This window comes from Petaurus breviceps, unplaced genomic scaffold, assembly GCF_028583685.1.
Source record: "Petaurus breviceps papuanus isolate PSGF00001 unplaced genomic scaffold, PetGlider_PUasm1.0 551, whole genome shotgun sequence".
NCBI classification, from domain to species: Eukaryota; Metazoa; Chordata; class Mammalia; order Diprotodontia; family Petauridae; genus Petaurus; species Petaurus breviceps.
In genome coordinates this window covers 33,485,117-33,507,436 of record NW_027186372.1, presented here as the reverse complement: position 1 = coordinate 33,507,436, position 22,320 = coordinate 33,485,117, and the positions used below count along the sequence as shown (strand labels likewise).

The following is a 22,320-nucleotide window of genomic DNA, read 5'->3' as shown; positions in this document are numbered from 1 at the left end:
AATGAATAGTCTGAATCAATTTCTTTAAGTGTTGACTGATTTGATCTTCTTGCTGTTCAAGTGACTCTCAAAAGTCTTCTCCAGCACCACAACTTGAAAGTGTTGATTCTGTAGAACTCAGCCTTCTTTATAGTCCAACTCTTACAACCATAAAATTGCTACTGAAAAAAAACATGATTTTGACTATACATACTTTGTTGGCAAGGTTATATCTCTGCTTTTTTGTAGACTATCCAGATTTGCCATAGCTTTCCTTCTAAGGAGCAAGCATTTTTGGTTTGGGTTTTTTTTTTAATTTCATAACTGCAGTCATTGGCTGCAGTGATCTTTGAGCCCAAGATTATAAAATCTGACACTGCTTCCATTTCTTCTTCCCTCTATTTGCTAGGAAGTGATGGGACCAGTTGCCATGATCTTAGGTTTTTTTTTTTTTATGTTCTGCTTAAAGCCAGCTTCTACATTCTCTTCTTTCATCCTGATGAAAAGGGTTCTTCATTCTTCTTCACTTTCTTCAGAGTGGTATAATCTGTGTATCTGAAATTGTTGCTATTTTTCCTGGAAACCTTAATTCCAGCTTTCAATCCATCCAGCCTGGCATTTCGCACAATGTACTCTGCATATAAGTTAAATAAATGAAGTGACAATATGCAACCGTATTGTACTTCTTTTCCAATCATAAACCAATCAATTTTCCATGTTCAATTCTAACTGTTGCTTCTTGGCCCTCACACAGGTTCCTCAGGAGACAAGTAAGATGATCTGGTACTCCCATCTCTTTAAGGACTTGCCACAATTTAAAATTTTTTTAAACTTAAATATACAATAAGAAAAGAAAAAGAAATATATTACAAACTTAAATATAAAATAAGAAAAGAAAAAAGCATTACCATGTACACAGCAGAATGTAAAAGAGGATTCAAAATATACAGCAAAAAATTTCCATTTCAAGAAAGCCTATATAATAAATGCTATGTGTTGTGTTCAGAGCCGCCTTTTCTTTGCTTTCTTCTAAGTTTTCTTTTGTTCTCTGCTGTGTACTGTTTACTTTGTTCTTTTTTCTCACTTCCTTCCCCAAGAAGGTACAATTAAATACTGATGTACTTATTTAGATATAGATATACATACATATATACATATATATACATACATATATACACACATACAGATAACTATGTACACTTACATACATATACTTAGATATCTATACTCATGCTCATATACAAACATATACATTCATATGCACCTATGTAAGACTGTTATATTTATTTGTTCTGTTTCTCTGAGGGTGGATAACCTCTTCCTTCATAAGTCCAAGTCTTTCCATAATTCTCTAAGTCCACCAACTTGTCATTTCCTACACCACAACAATATTCCAACTTTATGCTGTCTAGTTATTTTTAAAAGTCTAAAACTATATTGATTAATATGGCTGACATATAGGATAGTTTCCCTAGTTTCCTCTGATGATTAAATCTATTTTAGCTTTAACTTTGTCTGAGATCATGATTACTACCCCTGCTTTATTTTTCCCTAATAAATCCCACTCCTGATCTTTATTCTATGTTTGTGTGTATCTCTTATTTCCCGCTATCCACTACCTTGCCCTTCTATTACTTAACCTGCCCTGCCTCCTTATCCCCCCATTCCCATTAATCTAAACAACCTTCTATTGCCCCCCTTATCCTATTCTCTCACCCTCCCCTCTAAAAATCTCTCCCTTATCCTCTCTCCCCTACTATCCCTTTAGCCTTTTATTTCTTTCTGAATTTAGGAGACTTTTATACCCTTCTAGATGTATATGTATTGTTCCCTCTTAAACCCATTCCCAACTACCAGCCCTCCTCCCCCATCGAATTCTTCTGTGTCAGTTCTTCCTTTCACAGCTCATTTGTATAAAATAATTGCTCTTTTTACCTGTTCCTAAATGGTTTTACTTTTGAAAATCATATCATACTCATGTCTACTCCAGTCTTTCTTACAAACTACCCAGTCACTAATAAGGAGCTTAGACATACGTTTTACATTTCCTCATATAAAAGGTAAACAATCTGTCCTTATTGAGTCTCTTATAATTAGTCTTTGATAGGGAACTTATATTTCTCTATGTCAAATCTTCTATTAAATTCAGGTTGGGTTTTTTTTAACAAAATCCTGAAAGAATAACAATTCATTAAGTGTCCTTTTTTTTTTCATTTGGGACTATGCACTCCTGTTTATTTTTATCACTCTGTGTTCACCCTGACACACTATTTTATCTTGTTTGTGGGGGATATCTGGAGAGCTTGGAATTTTCTGACCTACTCTGCCTTCTTCCCAGAATCTTTTCTCTGACTTAACACATTTTGTTGTGATCCAAACAGTCAAATGCTTTAGAGTGGTCACTGAATAGATGTTTTTCTGGAACTCCTTTGCTATCTCCATAATCCAATGAATGTTGGCAATTTGGTCTCTAGTTCCTCTGTCTCCATAGCAATTCACAATTCCACCAACAGTACATTGATGTACCTCTTTTCCTACAGCCCCTTTGACATTTGTTGTTTTCTTTTTTTGCCACTTTACTGGTCTGATGGCATCTCAGTGTTGCTTTAATTTGCATTTCTCCAATTCTTTGTGATTTAGAGCATATTTTCATTTGTCTTTAATAGCTTAGATATGTTCCTTTGAGAACTGTCTGTTTATATCCCTCTATTTACCATTTATGGAATGGTTCTTATTCTTACACATTTGAATTAATTACTTTTATTGGAAATTAAACTTCCATTAAAAGAACTTTCTGTGAAGGTTTTTTTCCCAGTTAACTATTTCCCTCCTAACAATAAGTGTGTTGGTTTGTTTGTGGAAAAAAAAAACCTCTTCAATTTTACATAATTAAAATTATTCATTTTATCTTCTGTGATCCTCTTTATCCCTTGTCTGATCATGAGCTCTTCCCCTATTCAAATCTCTGAAAGGAAAGTTCTTCCTTATTCCTCTAGTTTATGATATAATAATACAATGATTGTGTGTCCTTATTTTCCCAAGAGATAACATACTATAATAGATTGATAGCCAGTCTCAAATCCAAGAACTGAGTTGAACTCTTGCCCTTGACATATACTAATCTCTTTGACTCAGAGGAAATCATTTCTCAGTGTCCTAGGCAATTATCTAAGGGTTTAATTTGTAGAGAATGTTCCAATCTGTACACATAAAGAGAATTTCCTCTCCTGGGGGTACCTATGCCAATGAAATCATAGGTCCAGCCCCTATCCCCTAGCCCTATTTTCCTGTGTATTGGTTTACTTTTTTTTTTTAAAGCAATCGGGGTTAAGTAACTTGCTCAAGGTTACACGACCAGTTATTTCTGGGTGTGGTGCTGAGTATCTGAGCCTGGATTTGATCCAGGTCATCCCGACACTGGAGCCGGTGCTCTTACTCGCTGAGCCACCTGGCCACCCCTAAGCAATTGGGGTTAAGTAACTTGCTCAAGGTTACACAGCCAGGTGTTTCTGGGTGGGTGCTAAGTGTCGGAGCCCGGGATTCAATCCCCAGGTCATCCCGACACTGGAGCCAGTGCTCTTACTCGCTGTACTACCTGGCCGCCCCTATTGGCTTACTTTTAAAAAGATCTCATCTTGTAGAATTGGCCCCTGTCACATAGGTGGCCTAACTTCAAACTAGTAAGACGTATGAAAATGATTTATAAACTATAACACCCTGTACAAATATGTATTAATTATTACCATTACTGGAACATGACATAGTGAAAGTTGAACTTGAAGTCAAGAAGATTGGGGCCAAATTCTGTCTCTGACAACTTACAAGGTGACTCTAAGTCCATTAATTTCTCTGTCTCAGAGAATGCCCTGGTTCATATCTACTAAGTAGGTGGCCTGGTGAAAGGAATTTCTACTCTAAGGATTCCTCATACTGGTGAAATCATAGATCAGTCAAAAAACAAGTATATATTAAGTGCCTACTGTTTGTCAGGTACTTTGCAAAGCTTTGGCAATACAAAGATGCACGTGAAATAGTTCCTATCCTCTAGAAGCACACATCCTCACTGTGGCAGTGATAATATAACTAGAATATGTGACCTTCCACTATACATGGATAAGCTAAACTGGGAAAGATCTTATTAGCTAGAACCACCTGACCATCTTCGCCAGGTCTAGGGAGAAGTTAAAGGTCAAACCCAGGAGCAGTCTGAAAACGACTAGTCTCTTCTTAGTCTGGATTGGAGAGCAGGGGGACTATGAACAGTGGAAGAGGGTGAAGTAACCAGGTAACTTTTTAGCAGTCAGACTATTTAAATGCTCAACCTTTATGTGCCTCAGTTTCCTTATGAGTAAAATGGAGTCACACTCAGTGACTTCTAAGGTCCCTAAATCTGTGATCCTCTGATGCCATGAGTCCCTATGTATACCCTTGTTCAGAGATGAAGTTTAAAATATCTCCAAGAATAAAATATAAATGATTTGGAGGGAGGGGTCGATAAGGATGAGAATTAATCTCTAGTTTGGGTATCCATAACTGCTACTGCTCCATTACTGTTAATAATCCAGTTGACTCTGGAATGTCTAATAACAGTGAGAGGAATATTAATAGTAATATTGCTAGTAATAATAATCATAGTAATAAGAGTGATAATGATAATTGTTGTAAAAGTCATAGTAACAGTAATCATAATAATGATGATGGTAATTGGAGGAGGAAGAAGCCATCTCCTTCTAGGCTATTAGGTCCTCCCCATAGTCTAAAGGATCTTGTAAAGGTTCCTTCTTCAGATCTCAGATATATGATTGAATACATTTTTACTTTCACTTAGCTATCCCTTCCGTTGTTCTCATTCAGTCATGTTCAACTCTGGACCATTGCATGCCAGGTCCTTCAATGTTCCACCATCTCCCAAAGTTTTTCTAACCCTATGTTCATTGTTTCCATGACACTATCTATCCATCTCATCCTCTGCTGTCCCCTTTTCCTTTTGCCTTCAATCTTTCCCAGCATCAGTCTTTTCCAATGAATCCTGTCTTCTCATTAGGTGGCCAAAATATTTAAGCTTCAGCTTCAGTATTTGACCTTCCAGTGAGTAGCTTGAAATTAATTTCTTTAAGTAGTGACTGATTTGATCTCCTAGCTTTCCCTAGGTAGAATGAAATCTCTTTTCTCACTTTCAGAAAGCAGACAGTTACCCTAAAGCCAGATCTGGCACAGAGTTCATTTGTGGATAGAATCACAGCTTTAAAACTGCACGAGACCTTAGAGGTCATTGAGCCTAACCCTCATTTCATAGATAAAGGAACTGAAACCCAAAAAGATTAAGTGACTTGCCCAGGGTCACAGAGCTAGTAACTGTCTAAAGTAGGATTTGGAGCAAATTCTTTCTGCCTCCAAGCTCATTGATCTGTCTTCTATACCATACCATGAGGAACTTTGTCCTAATCCCAGCATATCTTTTACAAAAATGACCTTCCCTTCAGATTTTTTTTAATGGCAAAGAAGTGATTGATGTCACTGAGGAAAAAGCTGTGCTTTCAACAGAACAGGGAATTAATTATGTTTTTGCTCCAAGAACCATAGCTCCAGCCTAGCAGTGAGAGTCCAGGCCTAGGGCAGCCCATATCTGAATTCCATATAACATTACATCTTTTTATAGATGAGGACAACTGTTATAATTGTAGCTTTGTAGACAGGCAATGTTTTCGTCAATAGAGGTGGCCCTGCTAGATTATTCACCTTGCAAAAGGATTCACTTCAGTGCCTTCTGAAATAGAAAGCTCCCCAAGGTAACTGAAAGTAGGATTTGATTTACAGACCTTTGATTTTTCCAGCAGTTTCAAGAACTTCTCATTTTGGTTAAGTTGGGAGACTCTAAGGATTTCCACTATACTCCAGAGGCCTCTGAAGTCTTTTCTATGTGCCTGCCAGCATCATGGGGCCCTGGCAACTTTAGCAACATTAGTAAGACATCCTGGTGCTGTTGGGGAATGAAGGTGAGGTCATTCTTAATGTGGGTATGCTTTTTTCCCACAGAAAGTTGGCTGTGACCGGGTGATTGGCTCCACCAAACAAGAAGACAAATGTGGTGTGTGTGGAGGAGATAACTCTCACTGCAAAGTAATCAAAGGGACATTCACAAGATTACCTAAGAAACAAGGTCAGTTATGCACCCTGGTGGTTTCATGTGTCCATGTCTATGTATGTGAGTGGACCATCTTAAAATTCATTCTTTCCCTTAACCCCAACATCCAATCATTAGGTTCATTCTTTCTCTATCATGTCTTTCTTTTCTGTTCCTACAGCTAGACCCTATCACAACAGTAACCCAGCCTCTCTCTTCCTCTCCAGTCTCTCCCCATCTCTAATACATCCCCTACATGTTGCCATATGAATGTTCCTAATGAATAGGTATGACCTATCCCTCTCCAAAGTCTTTGATTATTACCTGTTAACCATGGGATAAAGGCAGAGATAAAAAAAACAACAGTTCTTAAAGTGTGGTCTTGAAGACCCCTGAGTATCCCTGAAACTCTTTCAAGGCATCTCTAAAATGAAAACTATTTTCATAATACTAAGATGTTATTTGTCTATCAAAATACTCCTCCCTTTTCTAACTACATCTTTGCGACAAATCAACCAAAACAATATATTACATCAGATTGAATGCAGAAGCAGATATGAGAATCCATCTGTCTTCAGACATTATCCCAATGTCTCCAGACATTAAAGATACTTTCAAAAATATACAAACAATCTACCCTTCTCACTAAATTATTTTTGTTTGGGAAAATATAGGGTCTTTTTTTTCATTAAAAGTATGTTATTTATATTAACATGGTATGGTTTTATGATTTTTTAAAATAAATTAATGTATAAATATTTTTAAATTATCAGTTTTAATTTATTAATACAACAAATATCGATATATAAATATAAATAATATAAAAATATAATGGAATAATAAAATAATGAAATAAAAATTTTTAAATGAAAGCACTTTGGGTCTTCAGTAATTTTTTAAGTGTAAAGAGGCCCACAACAATTTTTAATAGTGTCAGAGTCCTGAGACAAAAAAGTTTAATCACCTGTCCAAAGTATTGGGATGAGGTATTTGTTCAAATTCACATACCTGGATCACTCCTACTCCAGGTTACTAAGTAGGACTAAAGAGACAAAATGTTTCATCATCAGACAGTGAGGTGTGGTTTTTTTGTTGGGTTTTTTTTTTTTTAGCTCTTTTAACCACCAGATTGGGCTAATGTGGAATTAGGAAGGTCTAGGTTCACATCTTGCTTCAGACACTTACTAGCTGTGTGATCCTGGCCAAGTCATTTAACCTCTCCCTCCCCAGACAACACTCTAAGATTTGAAATGGGAAAGGGCATTTTCTCATGGGACTGACCCTGCACTGATGAAATCAGACATCTGGTACTAAAACTACATCGACACAACCAAGTACTTCTCCACTGAGATCAAGGATTCTCAATCAGTCTGATGATATCTGAATGACTGCAATCACTCCCAGCCTCCTCACTCTTGCCTTTTTTTTAGGTGTGGGCTTCTGGCCAGTGTCACAGTGCCCCCAGGGTGTCAACTTCAACCCCTTAGATTCCGCCTCTCCCCTTAGCCTTTCTTGCTCTGAGATTCTCCTCAGATTTAATAGACTCTACCTCTCAGACCCCATCTCTCAGGCCTGCTGAGACTCTGACCTGTTGGTTTGTTCATTCCTAGGGAGCTAATTAGACACAAGGCCATGACCGGCGTGCTTCCTCTCACTCAAAGTTTGTCCTTTGGGGCTCTCCCATCCCCAAAGGTGTCTATTTCAGTCAACTCTGCTTGGTATGAGAAGGGTCTACATCATGCTGTTCATCACTCTTGGTCACTACCTCCTACCTCCTGGGAGGTCTTATATCAGATAGAGAACCTCACCACCCTAAATCAACTCAGTCAAGCATCCAAGGCCCTCTTGAATCTGGCTCTTGCCTACATTTCCAGCTTCATTTGTCCCCGAACAAACATCATGGTTCTGCCTAAACTTGATGGCTGGCAGGCCCACTCCAGTCTCTGTACCTCTGCTCCAACATTCCCTGCCTGGAACGCTCTAACCCCTCTAAAGAACCCTATCCCTTCAGGTCACTGAAAGAAAAGGCTTCCGCTAAATAGTGCCTGAAATACTCAGTAACTAGAACAGTGCTAGGTCCTGGTAGGACATGGGGGACGATGTATTTATAGACCCATAATCTTTTGACTAATTGTGACTATAAATTAATGTCTATGAGTTTACCATACAGCTTGTGGTACATCTAGGCTTTAGAGCCAAATGACCTAGGGCAAGTGGCTTCATTTCACTGACTCAATTACTATAGCTGACAGATGGGAAAAAACAGATACACACACACACACACACACACACACATACACACATTTCACTCCAGGCACACTTATGGTTAGTTATTGTTCTCCTTGTGAAACACCAACTCTGAATAGGTATATGTTCATAAGTACTTATATCCATGGATACATGTACATTGTATACATCCTTATATTGTGTGTTTGTATGATCGTATGTGTATGTGATTGTGAACATGTATGCATTGAATGTGTTCCTGTGTTGTGTGTATTCATGTGTACCTGTGATTGTGACCTATGTACACTATAACAACATAATCTTCCTGTTTATTCATCCCTCGTCACAAGCTCCTGGAGTAGGTCAGGACGTAGCTCAGCTATTATAAACTCATTTTTTTTCTCTAACTATCTTAATGAAGGTTATGTCAAGATGTTTGAAATCCCAGCTGGGGCAAGACACTTGCTCATACAAGAGACAGATTCTACCCATCACAGCCTGGGTGAGTATAATTCATGGCTCTGGGCATTAGAGTCCCTTGCATGACTGGCTTGCATTAGTGTGAGTCCTACAGCAGGGCTCTGGATTTGAGTTGGAGGAACTTGTCATTGTAAATACTTCATAGGAGTTATGTAATATAGTTTTGAGATCCTTCCTTGAGAGGGTGAGTGTGAGAGGAAAATTGACAAAACCACTCATTAGATTAGCTATGAATGTAGGTATAATATCCCAAATGCAGTTAGGGCTCTCAGATTGACTGAGAATGAGTCAAGATTGGAAAATGGACTGAGCCCAGTCCATTGATCTGTGTGAGCCAATCCCCCCAAAATTTGAGGTTGTTTTGGGATGGAAGACAATCTGGGACCATCAGGGAGCAAGATGCTTTTGTATGGGGCCTCCAAGAAGAGATTATATTCCTTCCATGACATCCCTGGCAAGTGATCATCCAGCCTCCCAATAGTGAATGGGGCATTCACTACTTATCAAGGTATAATATCCATTCCAGGATAGCTCTAAGCAGCATATTAGAGTAAAAAGAGAATTGGATTCTGAATCGGAGAACCTAAATTCCAGTCCAAGTAAGATATAACTACTTATATGACCTTGAATAAGTCACTTAACATCTACTAGGCTTAATTTCTTTCTCTATAAAAAAAAATAGGTTAAACCAGATGATGTCTAAGATTCATTCCAGATCTCAGTGCTATGATTCCGTGAAGGGTGTTTAACTTATCTCATATTTGCATAACACTTTACAATTTACAAAGCACTTCCACATTTTAGTTGTTGTTCAGTCATTTTTCAGCCATGACCTACTCATCATGATCTCTTTTGGGGTTTTCTTGGCCAAGATCCTGGAGTGGTTTGCCATTTCTTCCTCCAACTCATTTTACAGATGAGGAAACTGAGGTAAACAGGGTTAAGTGACTTGCCCAGGATCACACAGCTAGTAAATATCTGAGGCCAGATGTGAATTCAGGTCTTCCTGACTCCAGGTGCCTGGCACTCTGTCCACTGTACCACCCAGAAGCCTAATACTTTCACATACACTATTGCAGATTCTGTGAGGTATCCAGGGAAAGATGGTATTGTCCTTATCTTATAAATGTGGCAACTGAGACCCAAAGTAATAAACTGATTTACCTAAGACCAAATGTCTAGAAAGAAGCTGGGATGTTTTCAGTCTCCTAATACTTACCCTGGTGGTCTTTCTAGGACTATACCACATGGCCTTCCCCCAAGCCATCCAGGATGGGCTGGTGGTCTTCCCTGCCTCTGCAGAGGGCCCAGGTCTAGGCAGTGTGCTGAAAAGTGCCCACACACTTTCAGGTCCTGCCTGAGGAGAGGCAGCATTGTCTGGTGGGGTGGCACAAGTGAACTCAGCATCAGGTTGCAGCGGCATTTCTTGCCTGATGTATGACCTCAGACAAGTCTGATCTTCTCTTTGGCCCCAGTTTCCTTAGTATGTCGGCAGTGTTTGTATGTGTTAAAGTAGTCTCTGTGTTTCAGTAGTAGAAGGTTGGGCAAGAGGAAGGGCAAGTAGAAGGCTGGGCAAGAGCAATATAGGGCCCTGAGGAAAAGGAGGGGAGGGAGACAGAATTGGGAATCATTTGGCAAGGTGTGGGAAGGTTTAGTAATTGTGAAGCTCAGAGATTGAATTTGGGTATGGAAGAGTTGGGGGGAATTGAGAAAATGAAGGAGAAGAGAACTTAGACTGAGGTAGAAAAGAAATGAGCTTGAAGAAGAATTTAAACAGAAGCATGTAAAAAGAGGAAGAAAGACTTTAGGAGGAAAAGACTCTTGGTTAAGAAAAAGAGGAGAAAGAGGGCAATGTAAGAAGGAAAAGGGGCAGAGGAGGAAAGAGCTGGATATTGGTAAGACAATGTAGAGGCTGTGAAAAGGAAGAGGAAGTTAGATGAAATTGTCAAGATGCTAAAAAGGCAAGAAAGAGAGGAATAATCCCAGAGCTGAAGACACCCCAAGAGCAGTTTGTCACAACAATTCTCCATGAAAACTATTAGCATTAGAGCCTAGATGGAGGATCTTAACAGCAAGTGTGGGGAACATGGTAAATTTTGCATTGACATATATATAGTGTGCAACATTGTTGGACAAATGATTGTTATTTCTGCTTAAAATACAGGCCTGTCTCTCTCTGCAAGCAGACTTAAGGACTGTCTATTTTTCACATTATCATTGAGAATGAAATATTTCTTAAATATAAAAGCGAAGATGAAGAAAAAAGGGATCTAAAGAGACAGTTGTGATTGTTGAATTATTTCAATCATGTCTGACTCTTCATGGCCCCATTTTTCTTGGCAAAGATATTGGAGTGGTTTGCCATTTCCTTCTCCAGCTCATTTTATAGATGAGGAAACTGAAGCAAACAGGGCTAAGTGACTTGCCCAAGATCACACAGATAGTGAATGTCTGAGGATAGATTTGAACTCAAGTCTTCAATACACTGCACTCACTACCTAGCTACCCTAGGGGACTCTTAACCTGTGTCTGTAGCATGAAGGTAGAAGAATGGTACACAGAAAATAAAAGAGAAAAAGCCCCAGTGAAGCAACAGACCTAAAGAGAAGAGATCTGGACTACTTGATGAAGAAACAACTGCTTTCCCTCCAAGGAATGATCCTGTGAATCTACAGATGTTATCAATCAGTTGGTCAGCAAGCATTTATGAAGTATTTGCTATGTGCCAGGTGCTGTGATCTCTTATCAGGTAAGAGATTGTTCAGGAAAGATCCGAAGAAGAGACGAGTGATGGGAGCATACAGCTCTGTGCAGAAGCTCACTGAGGTGGCTGATGATAAGATAAAGGTCTGCAGTTTATCCAGGATGTGCCAGAGAACCTTCTGAGATTTATCCAAACAGATGATTACTATTCACTCTTGGTAATTCACATGGACACAAGTGGTGCTCTTCAGTCTTGGTAATTCACATGGACAAAACTGATGCTGAATCCAGTAAATATTGCTAAGGTTTATGAAGTCATAAGCAAAAAGCTGAAGGATTTAGGTATATAGGTGTTTTCTATCACTGCCACTGATTGAAGTCTGGAGAAGAAAAAGGCAGGTTTAAAAGTACGTAGCTAGATAAGAAGGTGGTACCTAGGAATTTGGATTTCTGGTCCATAGATTAAAACTTGGGAATGATGGGCTCTTGGAAGATGATTGAGCCCACTTAACAATGGCTAATAAGAATGTACTCACATGGAAGCTTAAAAATAATCAAAAGGATTTTAAACTCAAAAGGCAGAGTAAAATATCTACAGCCTACAAATATCCAACAATCCAGGTGCCATAAAAAGTAGTTACAGTGTAGTAAGAAGAATAGACATTGAAAGTCACTTGAGAAAAATCCAAGAAAAAAAAACAACCCTGAAATAAAACCTGAGGCCTCGGCTGTTTATACAAAAATACACAAAGTATGAATAACCAGGAAAGTAAACAAGAGATCTTAACACAAGCAGGCAAATTTAATTTTATAATTACCACTAAATTGACAGGGTGAGATCCATGATCAGACTATGACTTCGGAAGGACATATCTTATTCAGAAGCAGCAGGATAGGTAAATATAAGAGATCACACATTATTACAGATTAAGAAATGTGTAAAAAGTCCAGGAACTAGAAATGAAAACTACTGGAAAGCATTTAGATGAAGATCAACTGAGAAAGAAATAAAAGTAATGTTATCATTGGAGTGACCACTGGGACAGAAAGAAGGTGAGATTCAGCAACATATCATAGGTCTGGAACAGGCATATGATATATGGTGATGAGAAATTTCAGCTATCCTGAAATCTACTGGACTTTTTTTTCTTTCTCTGTCCAAAATAGAGCAGATAGTAGTCTTTTTAAAATGTGGCTTAATGATAATTCCATCCTTTAAAAAGGGAACAGCTAATGAGGGAGGCATTTATTCTATAACTTTTTCTCAGCAACAAGGAATAACCAAGGTAGAAATGAGAGAACCTTGAGGATAAAGTGACCATGCCATATTAGGACATGTGATTGGGAAGAAGAGAAATGCCAGGAAGGCACACTGTGACATGAACTCTGCTTAGATTTGAGGAAAGCATTTTTGAAAGGTTTAGAGAAAGGATAGGTAGGATCCCATGAACCAAAATTTTATTGGGAAATCATCCTAGGAAGGATAGAAATCTCTCAAGAATAAAATTCTAGGGACAGCTAGAATAGAGCACCAGCCCTGGAGTCAGGAGGATCTGAATTCAAATCCGGCCTCAGGCATTTGAGACATTTACTAACTGTGTGACCATTGGCAAGTCACTTAACCCCAATTGCCTTGCCTTCCCCCCTCCAAAAAAAAAAAAGAATGAAATTCTAAAAAAAAAATCCAAGAAAAAACATGTAATAAACCCTACGACCTCAGATATTTAAACAAAAATGAATGAGATAAGAATAACCAGAGAAGAAAACAAAGCACAAGGAGTGCTTTCCTGGTTAGTACCCCCTGAAGGGGAAGGGGTGCCCCAATTTTATATTTGTAGGCCTGGCTCCTTTCCCAGAATGATAGCTACACAAAAGATCACTGTGAATTGTGATATGGGAATAAACCCACTTATCCAAGCAGAAAGCAAACAAAAATCAGAAAAGCTATACAAATTAAAATATACCAGAAAATAAACTGAACAAATGAGCTCTCTCACTGAGAAATAAGATATCTCAGCTCAACCAACAAAGAAGCTCCAATATAACCAAAAGGGGAAAAAATCTCCCCAGGTCTCTAGGGTGGCATGGTAAAAATAAGGGACATATTGAGGAGCCAGCTCCCCCCTGTATGTCTGCTTCCCAAAGTCTGTCTTTCCACAAAATTGGTCCAAAAGAGAGTCTGTAATTGAATGGGCCTCTCTTGAAATAGGAATGAAAAAGAATGTGTCTCTTTTCCAAACTTCTCATGCCAACTCAGCATGCAATGAGAAATCATTCCTTCTATCAATTCCAGATCACACCTACGCATCAGTAAGCAAAACACCCAAGTTATGAAAAGAAAAGGCAATTCTGATGAGGTAGAATAGGGGAAGCTTACCTAAAGAGATCAGTGTTGTGACACAGGGAATTCACTAACCTTTTTTTTTTTAATACACATACAGAAGATGAGATAATGGAGAATAAAGGATAGCATGTTCCCTTAATAGTAATGTCAAGCATTCTAAAACTCAAAATGGACTGAGGCAAATGAAGGAAGCTAAGGTTAACAAAATAATTTTTATGCTATATTGGCAGGGGTTAGGGGGGAGAAAGAAGGGATAGGAGCATTACTTGGTCTGGATCAAACAGTGATAACTGAAGATGGTGAGAAGAAGAGATGTTCAGTTCTGCTTTTGCTTCTATTTTCTCTGCCAAGGAGAACAATCTTTCAGCAAGTAAGGACAGAGCAAACATAAACTAATAAGGAGTTGATATCCAAGGTAAGCAGTGAGATAATAGTGGTAGGTGGGAGTCCATTAGCTACCTTTTATGAGTTCAAGTTACCAGGATCCGATGAATTATATCCTTATATAGTAAAAGAACTGGCAAATGTGGTTACTGAGCCAGTCACTGACTTTCAGAGGGGGAAATGGGGTGTAGAAAATGGAGTCTGTTCACTATAGGTCAGTGAACTTGAATGTAATTCATGTAAAAATTCTCAAATGTAGTATTAATGGAAGGGTTAGTAAGCTTCTAGAGAAAAAGAAGTAGGGATAAGAAATAGCAATCCTGGGTTCAAGAACAGACCATGAAAGGCTAAACTCATTCCTTTTTTGATTATTGATTATTAGATCTGGCAATGGTATTGGAATTGGTATTAGAATCTGGTAATTAGATTTGATTATTAGACTGGTAATAGGGAGTGCTGAAGATATAATTTATCTAGATTTTAGGAAATTATGACAAGTCTCTTATATAGTTCTCATTGAAAAAAATGGGAAAATGTGGTATCACAATTAGATGGATTCAGAATAAATGGATACCAAAAGTTGCTATTAGTGGTTCAATATCATCTTGGAAGATCTCAAGCAGATGCCCCCAGAGATCTGTGTTTGAGCTCTGTGCTGTTTTACATTTCTATCAGTGATTTAGATAAAGGTCTAAATGTCATGCTTATCAAATTTGCAAATGGCATAAAGCTGGAAGGAATAGCTAACATATTGGATAGTGTTAGATAGGAGTCAGAATCCAAATAAATCTCAACCTTGAGAAAGCTCTAATAAGATTAAATATAATAGGTATAAATTTAGAGTCCTACAATTAAATCAGAAAATCTGTTTGACAAGCACAAGATGAGAAAAGTAAGAATGGTCAACGGTAGATCTAAAAATTATATAGCAGGGGAGGTTTTGTGGATTGCCAGTTCCATCAAGCACTTCAATAATATGATAATGTAGCCCCCCCCCCCAAAAAAAAGACTGCATTAAGAGACATCTAGTGTCTAAAACTAGGGAGAATTATCCTGTTGTACTCTGTCCTGATTGATATATGTTTGGAGTAGTGTGTTCAGTTCTGGGGACCACATGGAAAAACTGGAAAGGGGCCAGGATGGGGGCAGCAACCAAGATGATAAATAATTGGTTGAATGAACTGAGGAGTTTAGTTTGGGAAAGAAAAGACTCAGGGAGACTTAAGAGCTATCTTCAGGTATTTGGAGGAAGGATTTTACTTCTTTCTATAGATCCCAGAGGGCAGTACAAGTAGAGGTGAAAAGTACAAAGGTGCAGATTTAGACTTGATAAAGTAAGGGAATTCCCTTGATGAGTAAAGAAAACTTCCTAACAATTAGAACTATCCAGGAGAAGAATGAACTACCTTAGGAAACAGGGGTTTCCCTCTCAATGAACGCCTTCAAGCAAAGCCTGGATGACCAATTCTTTTTTCTTTTTTTTTAATTAATTTATTTATTTTTAGTTTTCAACATTCACTTCCATAAGATTTTGAGTTCCAAATTTTCTCCCTATCTCTCCCCTCCTCCCACCCCAAGATGGCATGTAATTTGATATAGGCTCTATATATACATTCATATTAAACCTGTTTTCACATGAGCCATGTTGTAAAGAAGAATTAGAACCAATGGGAAAAACCACAAGAAAGAAGAAACAAACAAAAAAGAGAGAGCAAATAACATGCTCTGATCTGCATTCAGACTCCATAGTTCTTTCTCTGGATGTGGACAGCATTTTCCATTGTGAGTCTTTTGGAGTTGTCTTAGAACCTTACATTGCTAAGAAGAGATAAGTCTATCAAAGTTGGTCATAGCACAATGTTGGTTCTGTTCACTTCACTAAGCATCAGTTCATAAAAGTCTTTCCAGGTTTTTCTGAAGTCTGCCTGATCATCATTTCTTATAGCACAATAGTATTCCATTACATTCATATACCACAACTTGTTCAGCCATTCCCCAATGGGGAATGATGGGCACTGGATGACCAATTCTTGACTATCAGGGAATTCTCATACCAGTATAGGTTGAACTAGATGGTTTCTGGGGGCTCTTCCAACTCTGATCATCTGGTTTTTTTCTAATTAGTATCAAGGCATCTCATTCATCATTCATCTGAATACTAACTGAAACTCTTCTATTGCACTGTGATGGAATTGATTGAGATTCTCATAGATAATTTTTAACTGGAGTGGATGTCTAGCTAATGACCCATTCATTCCACCCATGAATCGTTCAGATCTCTATCTTAGTAACAGTTTCTTATTATAGCATTTAGGATATACCTCTCACAGCTACTTTGCTGACATGGAGGCTTGTACCTATATAGTATCCTGAGATTCAGAACTGGAAAAGACCTTAGAGCCCATCCATTTATAGAGCAGAAAATGGAAGCCCAGAGAATTTAAGTGCCAAGATCACATAGGTAGTAAGAAGCAGAGTCAACATTTGAACCCAAGTCAAAATCCAGTGTTCTTTCCAGTATTTCTCCACAACCGTATTGAGGTGTCTTCCCCCTTCAGGTGGGCAAAACCTCAGGGGAACATTCATGACAGGTAATTTTGTGACTTGTATTATACATTTTCTGCATGTACCCTGGTGGACAGTGCTACATGGAATATCTCCTTCCAACCCTCCTGAAATGCCCCAGGTCAGTTCCATTAGGGAAAGCATATTGTAACAGAGACATAGGAACAGGAAGGTTGGTGCTGTTTCTACCTTCACTATTCTCCCGGGAGTGAAGCAGAGCATCGTTAATGCTGAGGTAGCATTAAACAAGAAGCCTCAGTTCTCTTACTATGACTATATTCTTTAGCCTTTGGCATACTGGGGAAGTCACTGGTGATCTCTTTCAATCTAGTAATCATATGAAGTATAAGATAACAGACTTGGTCAGTTTTCTTGATGTGATCAGCTTGATATTATAGGGGGAAAAGGTATCTCTGTAGTCATGTAAACTCTGTCTAAAGCCTAGCTCTGTTGTGTGGCCTTGAGACAGCAAGTCACTTTCCCTTTCTGAGCCTCAGTTTCCTCATCAGTATAAGGAGAGGGTTTGACAAGATTGTCTCAATGATTCTTTCTAGCTCCATGATCTCAAGAATGGGACCTTTGGCAAGCAATGCAACCGAATCATGGGTGGATACAGCTAAATGTGTGGCCTTTACTTCCACAGGGGCATTCACATGTGGATATGTTGGGGAAGCTGGGAAGCCCGACCAAGTGCCTCCAACTATTCTATCGAATTTGAATGCTTTAACCAAGGAGGTTATGGGCCCCTAAGCCTAAGGGTGACAGCCTGGGCCTGTTCCAACTTTCCTGGCAGACACAAAGCCCTTTCCTCTAACTCATTGCTTTCCTTTCTCCTATATTGGCTAAGCCCTGACTTTGGATGGGGGTTGGTTTCTCTTTTGGATCCCCAGCCATCAAGAACCAAGAGACGGGGAAGTTTGTTTTGAATGAGGAAAACTTGATTCCTGATTCCAAGGTCTTCATTGACATGGGTGTGGAATGGGAATATCGAAATGATGACGATCGAGAAACTGTCCAGACAATGGGCCCTCTCTATGGTGCCATAACAGTGCTGGTGAGTTTGAAGGCAAGCAGGGAACCTCTGAAGCTCTATGAGGAATCCCTAGGCTCTCCAAGGCATTCATTTCAAAAAGCATCTTTTAACTTCTGTTGGCTATATGTCAGAAAAATCAATCAACAGGCATTTATTAAGAACCTATTATGTATCAGGCATTGTGCTGGGTGCCAAGGATACAAAGGCAAAAATGAGATAATTCCTGCCTTCAAGGAGCTTATTTTCTACTTGGTTATTATCTCCATAACTTGCATATACATAAGTATATATGAAATAAATACAAGAACAGTGTTGGAGATAAAAGACAGTGCTGCCAGGACCATAGCTAGACAGCCTGGGGTAGAGATTCTGGAAAATGAAAACATCCTCAAACATAGATTAAGACATGCAGCTGGGTGGACATTTAGAATTCTAGATTTTCTCTGGAGTCCTAGTATGCTATTCCAAGTCTCTCTGAAATTATCTCATTATTGTCATAGAGTTTCTTTTCCCCAAGGCCTGCCGTTTGAGCAGTGGTTTTTAGTTTCCCAGTATTCATTAAATGTCAGCTAAACTTCTTCTGCCTCTGGGGAACCTCAGGTCATCTAAAGTTAAGCCCTGTTGGTAATGTCGCCAGGGTGATAAGGTAGGAAGACCATAGAATTGGATAGCATAGTTGTTGTCTTTTTTTCCAGTCATGTCCAACTCTTCATGACCCTGTTTGGGATTTTCTTGGCAAAGATACTGGAGTGGTTTGCCATTTCCTTCTTCAGCTCATTTTACAGATGAGGAAACTGAGGCAGTGTTAAGTGACTCACCAGGGTCACACAGCTAGTAAGTGTCTGAGGCTGGATTTTAATTCATGAAGGTGAGTCTTCTCAATTACAGACCTGGCAATCTATATCCATCATGCCATCTAGCTGGCCCAAGACCAATTCAAATTCCAGTTCTGCTACTTACTACCTGTGTTTACTAAGATATAACCTCTTTGAGCCTCCCTTTCCTCAACTATAAAATGAGGGAGTTGACATCTGAGGTCCTTTTCAGCTTTAAATTTCATGATTTACTGCCTTGCTTCGAAGTGGGAAGGACAAAGAAAGGAAGTGGCTATGTAGGAAATGGTGAAAAATGTTCCAGCAAATTCTCACCTAATGTTCTGGATAGGAAGGATTCATGAGTAGCTTTCTCTCTCCTATGCTGATGTTCCTACCCCTACTCTAGAGACCAAGGTCTGTGTCTGTCAGTAACCTCTGTACCACTGCCCCCCAGAAGAGTCATATACATTTTGGTGGGTCTGATGCCAATGGACCGCATTAAAAATTCATCAGTATATCAAGGATCTGTGATTTAGTTGGGATGGAAATTACGTTCACTAAATCTTATCATAATCCATATATCAATCATGGATGATTATCAACTCTAGTAATAAACAGTACTTATATTTGGATATTTCAAAACTTCTAGTATACTAAGAAGCCAAGGGGTCCCAGCAAAAGAGTGACAGAGGCAAAAGGGTACTACACAGGACTGAGTGCCATTTTGTATTTTTGTCTGTCATATGAGTTACTCTCCATTGAAGTCCTGTGTTGTCTCCTAATTGTGGTGTGGCCAAGGCCTTTTAGAATCCTTGGCTTCTTTCAAGACTCAGCTCAAATGCTGCTTCTGCAAGAGACCTTTCCCCCAGTCCCAGCCACTAATGCCTTCCCCTCTGATACTCCCTTCTATTTATTCTATGTCTTATATGTACCTATATTTTTTACCTTTTGTTTCCCCCATCACAATGTAAGCACCTTGAAGGCAGAGATTGTTTCAATTTTGTATCCTCAAGGCTCAATACAATGCCTGGCATAGAGTAGTGACCTTGGGTTTTCGAAGACTGTGCCAGGAAAGTTCCAGATACTGTAGGTCCTACCAGACTGAAAAGCCTTTGAAGTAGGGCCTGGCAATGGACAATGTATCTTTTGTCCAAGTATCAGCCTGAAGTATTGAGGAAGTATGGCTAATGAATTCATCACCTATAGGGGCCTACCTTGTGGTAACAAGGCTCTCCAACTTGACTAGGCTAGTCCTCAGAGAACAGACATCTGTCACCTTTCCAGTTTGATAAAAACTTGATAGACTCTGTGCCCAAAAGGCATAGCCTACAGGAACTCTTGGTCACATCCAGATCACCATATTAACCATCCAAAATCATGATGAGGGAGATAGAAAAAATATTTTTGGTATAAAATAACATCAAGGTAAATAAAAAGACCCTCCTATTGACTGAACTAATTGTGCCCAATAACTTTGAGTCACATGACCAACAAAACCATTCAAAACCATTACTCTTCTCTCCAGATCCCTGTAGACCCCTCCCCCGGTTTAGATATATTGCCCCAAATGACAATTGGAACTACAATTGGGATCACACAAAGTGGAATGGGGCTCTTTTGAATTCATCCCATGTCTCTGGTCAGATGAAGTTGATGACTTGAGAGCTTAGGGCTATGACCAACTGAGGTTGAATTAATTTTCTTTGTCCTTAAGTTACTTGTATCGACTCAAAATAGCTATTCTGGAATCTGTTCATATATGCCAGTTATGGTCTTGGTGACATGGATTTGAAACAGTCTAGATACTGAAATCTCCATAGTTCTCAAAGAAACTGCTCCCACTGAATAGTGGTATTTACGTGGAGGAATTCTCTCTCTGACTCTGTCCAGCATAAACTCCACAGTGCAAGTCTTGGGCCCCATCCTCACAACCAAACAGCTCTACTCACCCTCTGTTGTTCATGATAGATCATAAAGGCTGGAATGGCGGGTGGGCAGGGCAGATTAGAATTGGCCTTTTCTATACATTTAGATTAGAAATGGGTAGGACAGATTAGAAACAGATGGTTACATACTGTCCTTTGTCATTGGGTCTCAGTATAATTAGAGTGGTTTACTGGGGTGTTTTGCTCTGTGCAAACAGATTAACACCAATAAATCAGTTAATTGGCAAGCATTTATTAAATACCACTTACATATAAGGCATTCTGCTTAGTGATGGGGATATAAACATAAAAGTGAGAAATTCCCTTTCTCAAGAAAAAAAATTCTTACTGGGGAGGCAACATATTCAATGGTAAATATATACGATATATGCAGAAACACACAGTGATGACAAAAGAGATAGGGCAAGGACTAGGAACAAGGGAAAATTAGTAGAGGCCTCTTGATGGAGATAGTATTTGATCTGAGCCTGAAAGGAAATGAGGTATTCTAAGAGAGAGAGAGAGAGGAAGGGAAGGAGGGAGAAAGGGAGAGGGAAAGGAAGGGAGAGGGGGAGAGAGAGAGAGAGAGAGAGAGAGAGAGAGAGAGAGAGAGAGAGCATTTTATGTATGAAGGCATGGAGATCCAACTTTACAAGGGCTCAGAGGCAGGAGAGAGAATGAATCTAAAGTAAATTTGTTCTTCCCTCCTATGTGGCAATTGGTAGGGGAGGGGGGAGTTGCCCTCTTCCTTCCTATTTTCCCTCAGCTAAATTGGAATATTGCACATTTGTTCAAAACAACATCCAGGAACATGTGTCTTTAGTGAGTAAAGATCCCTGATAAACAAGAGAAAATGTAAGACAGAGAATAACCTGTGAGAGAAAGAAGTTAGAATTCTAGTCCACCCTACCTCAAACCAGGCTTCCCAAATGACCACCTGCTAAAAGTTGTACATCCTCAATATATCCTGTGAGGGAGAAAGATCTTCTTTGTGGGTCTAAACTGTGTTACCCTTTCCTCCAAATACTGGGAGGGAGGATGAGTCAGCCACCTAGAAAGAAGTCAGGGCATGCCTTGTGAATGTGTTCTAAATCCCCTGTGGCATCTATCCGTATGCGTAGGTCATTCCTCATGGTGATGCCAAGATCTCTTTGACCTACAAGTACATGATCCACGAGGACTCCCTGAATGTTGACAACAACAATGTTGTGGAAGACGCAGTGAGCCATGAGTGGGCCCTGAAGAAATGGACTCAGTGTTCCAAGCCGTGTGGAGGAGGTAAGTCCCTTACCCTCATTCAGAAAGAGAGCTTTGCAATAAGGGAAGCCAGAAAAAGAGACCTGAGACCTGGTTCTTGTCTTCCAGGAGCACTCAGTGCCATGGGGGAAACATGCAGAATATTTCAGTAACAATGAAAAAGGGGCATGATGAAGGGCTAGCATGAGTATGTGAATAATAGGTACCATAAATGCTTGTGTTTAATAGGGAATTAGAATCTTGAGCAAGACAGAGGGGAAAACTTTCTAGCAATCCCAAGTCAAAAAGGACTTAGTAAAGAAATTGTGAGTTCCCCATTTCTGGAAATGTTAAAACAAAAGTTAAATGGTCTTCTGTCAGCTCTGAGCATGATAAGGACTTAGACTCAGATAGAGGCAAGAGAAATAGAAAAGAAGCAAATGAAATTAATGGGAGAAAGATTATGTGTGAAGTATCCAAAGGACTTGGTAACTGAGCAGCTATTG

The 22,320-nt window shown here is 39.2% G+C and overlaps 1 protein-coding gene across 1 annotated transcript in view; it reads left to right on the top strand.

Moving 5' to 3' along the window:
* The window catches only part of ADAMTS2 (ADAM metallopeptidase with thrombospondin type 1 motif 2), a 470,846-nt gene that overhangs the window by 422,605 nt on the left and 25,921 nt on the right, over positions 1-22,320 (top strand). Inside the window, exons 14-17 of the mRNA XM_069102579.1 lie at positions 6,016-6,139; positions 8,751-8,831; positions 17,696-17,859; positions 21,700-21,856. Coding sequence (XP_068958680.1) covers positions 6,016-6,139; positions 8,751-8,831; positions 17,696-17,859; positions 21,700-21,856 — 526 coding nt within the window. The remainder of the gene's footprint in view (positions 1-6,015; positions 6,140-8,750; positions 8,832-17,695; positions 17,860-21,699; positions 21,857-22,320) is intronic.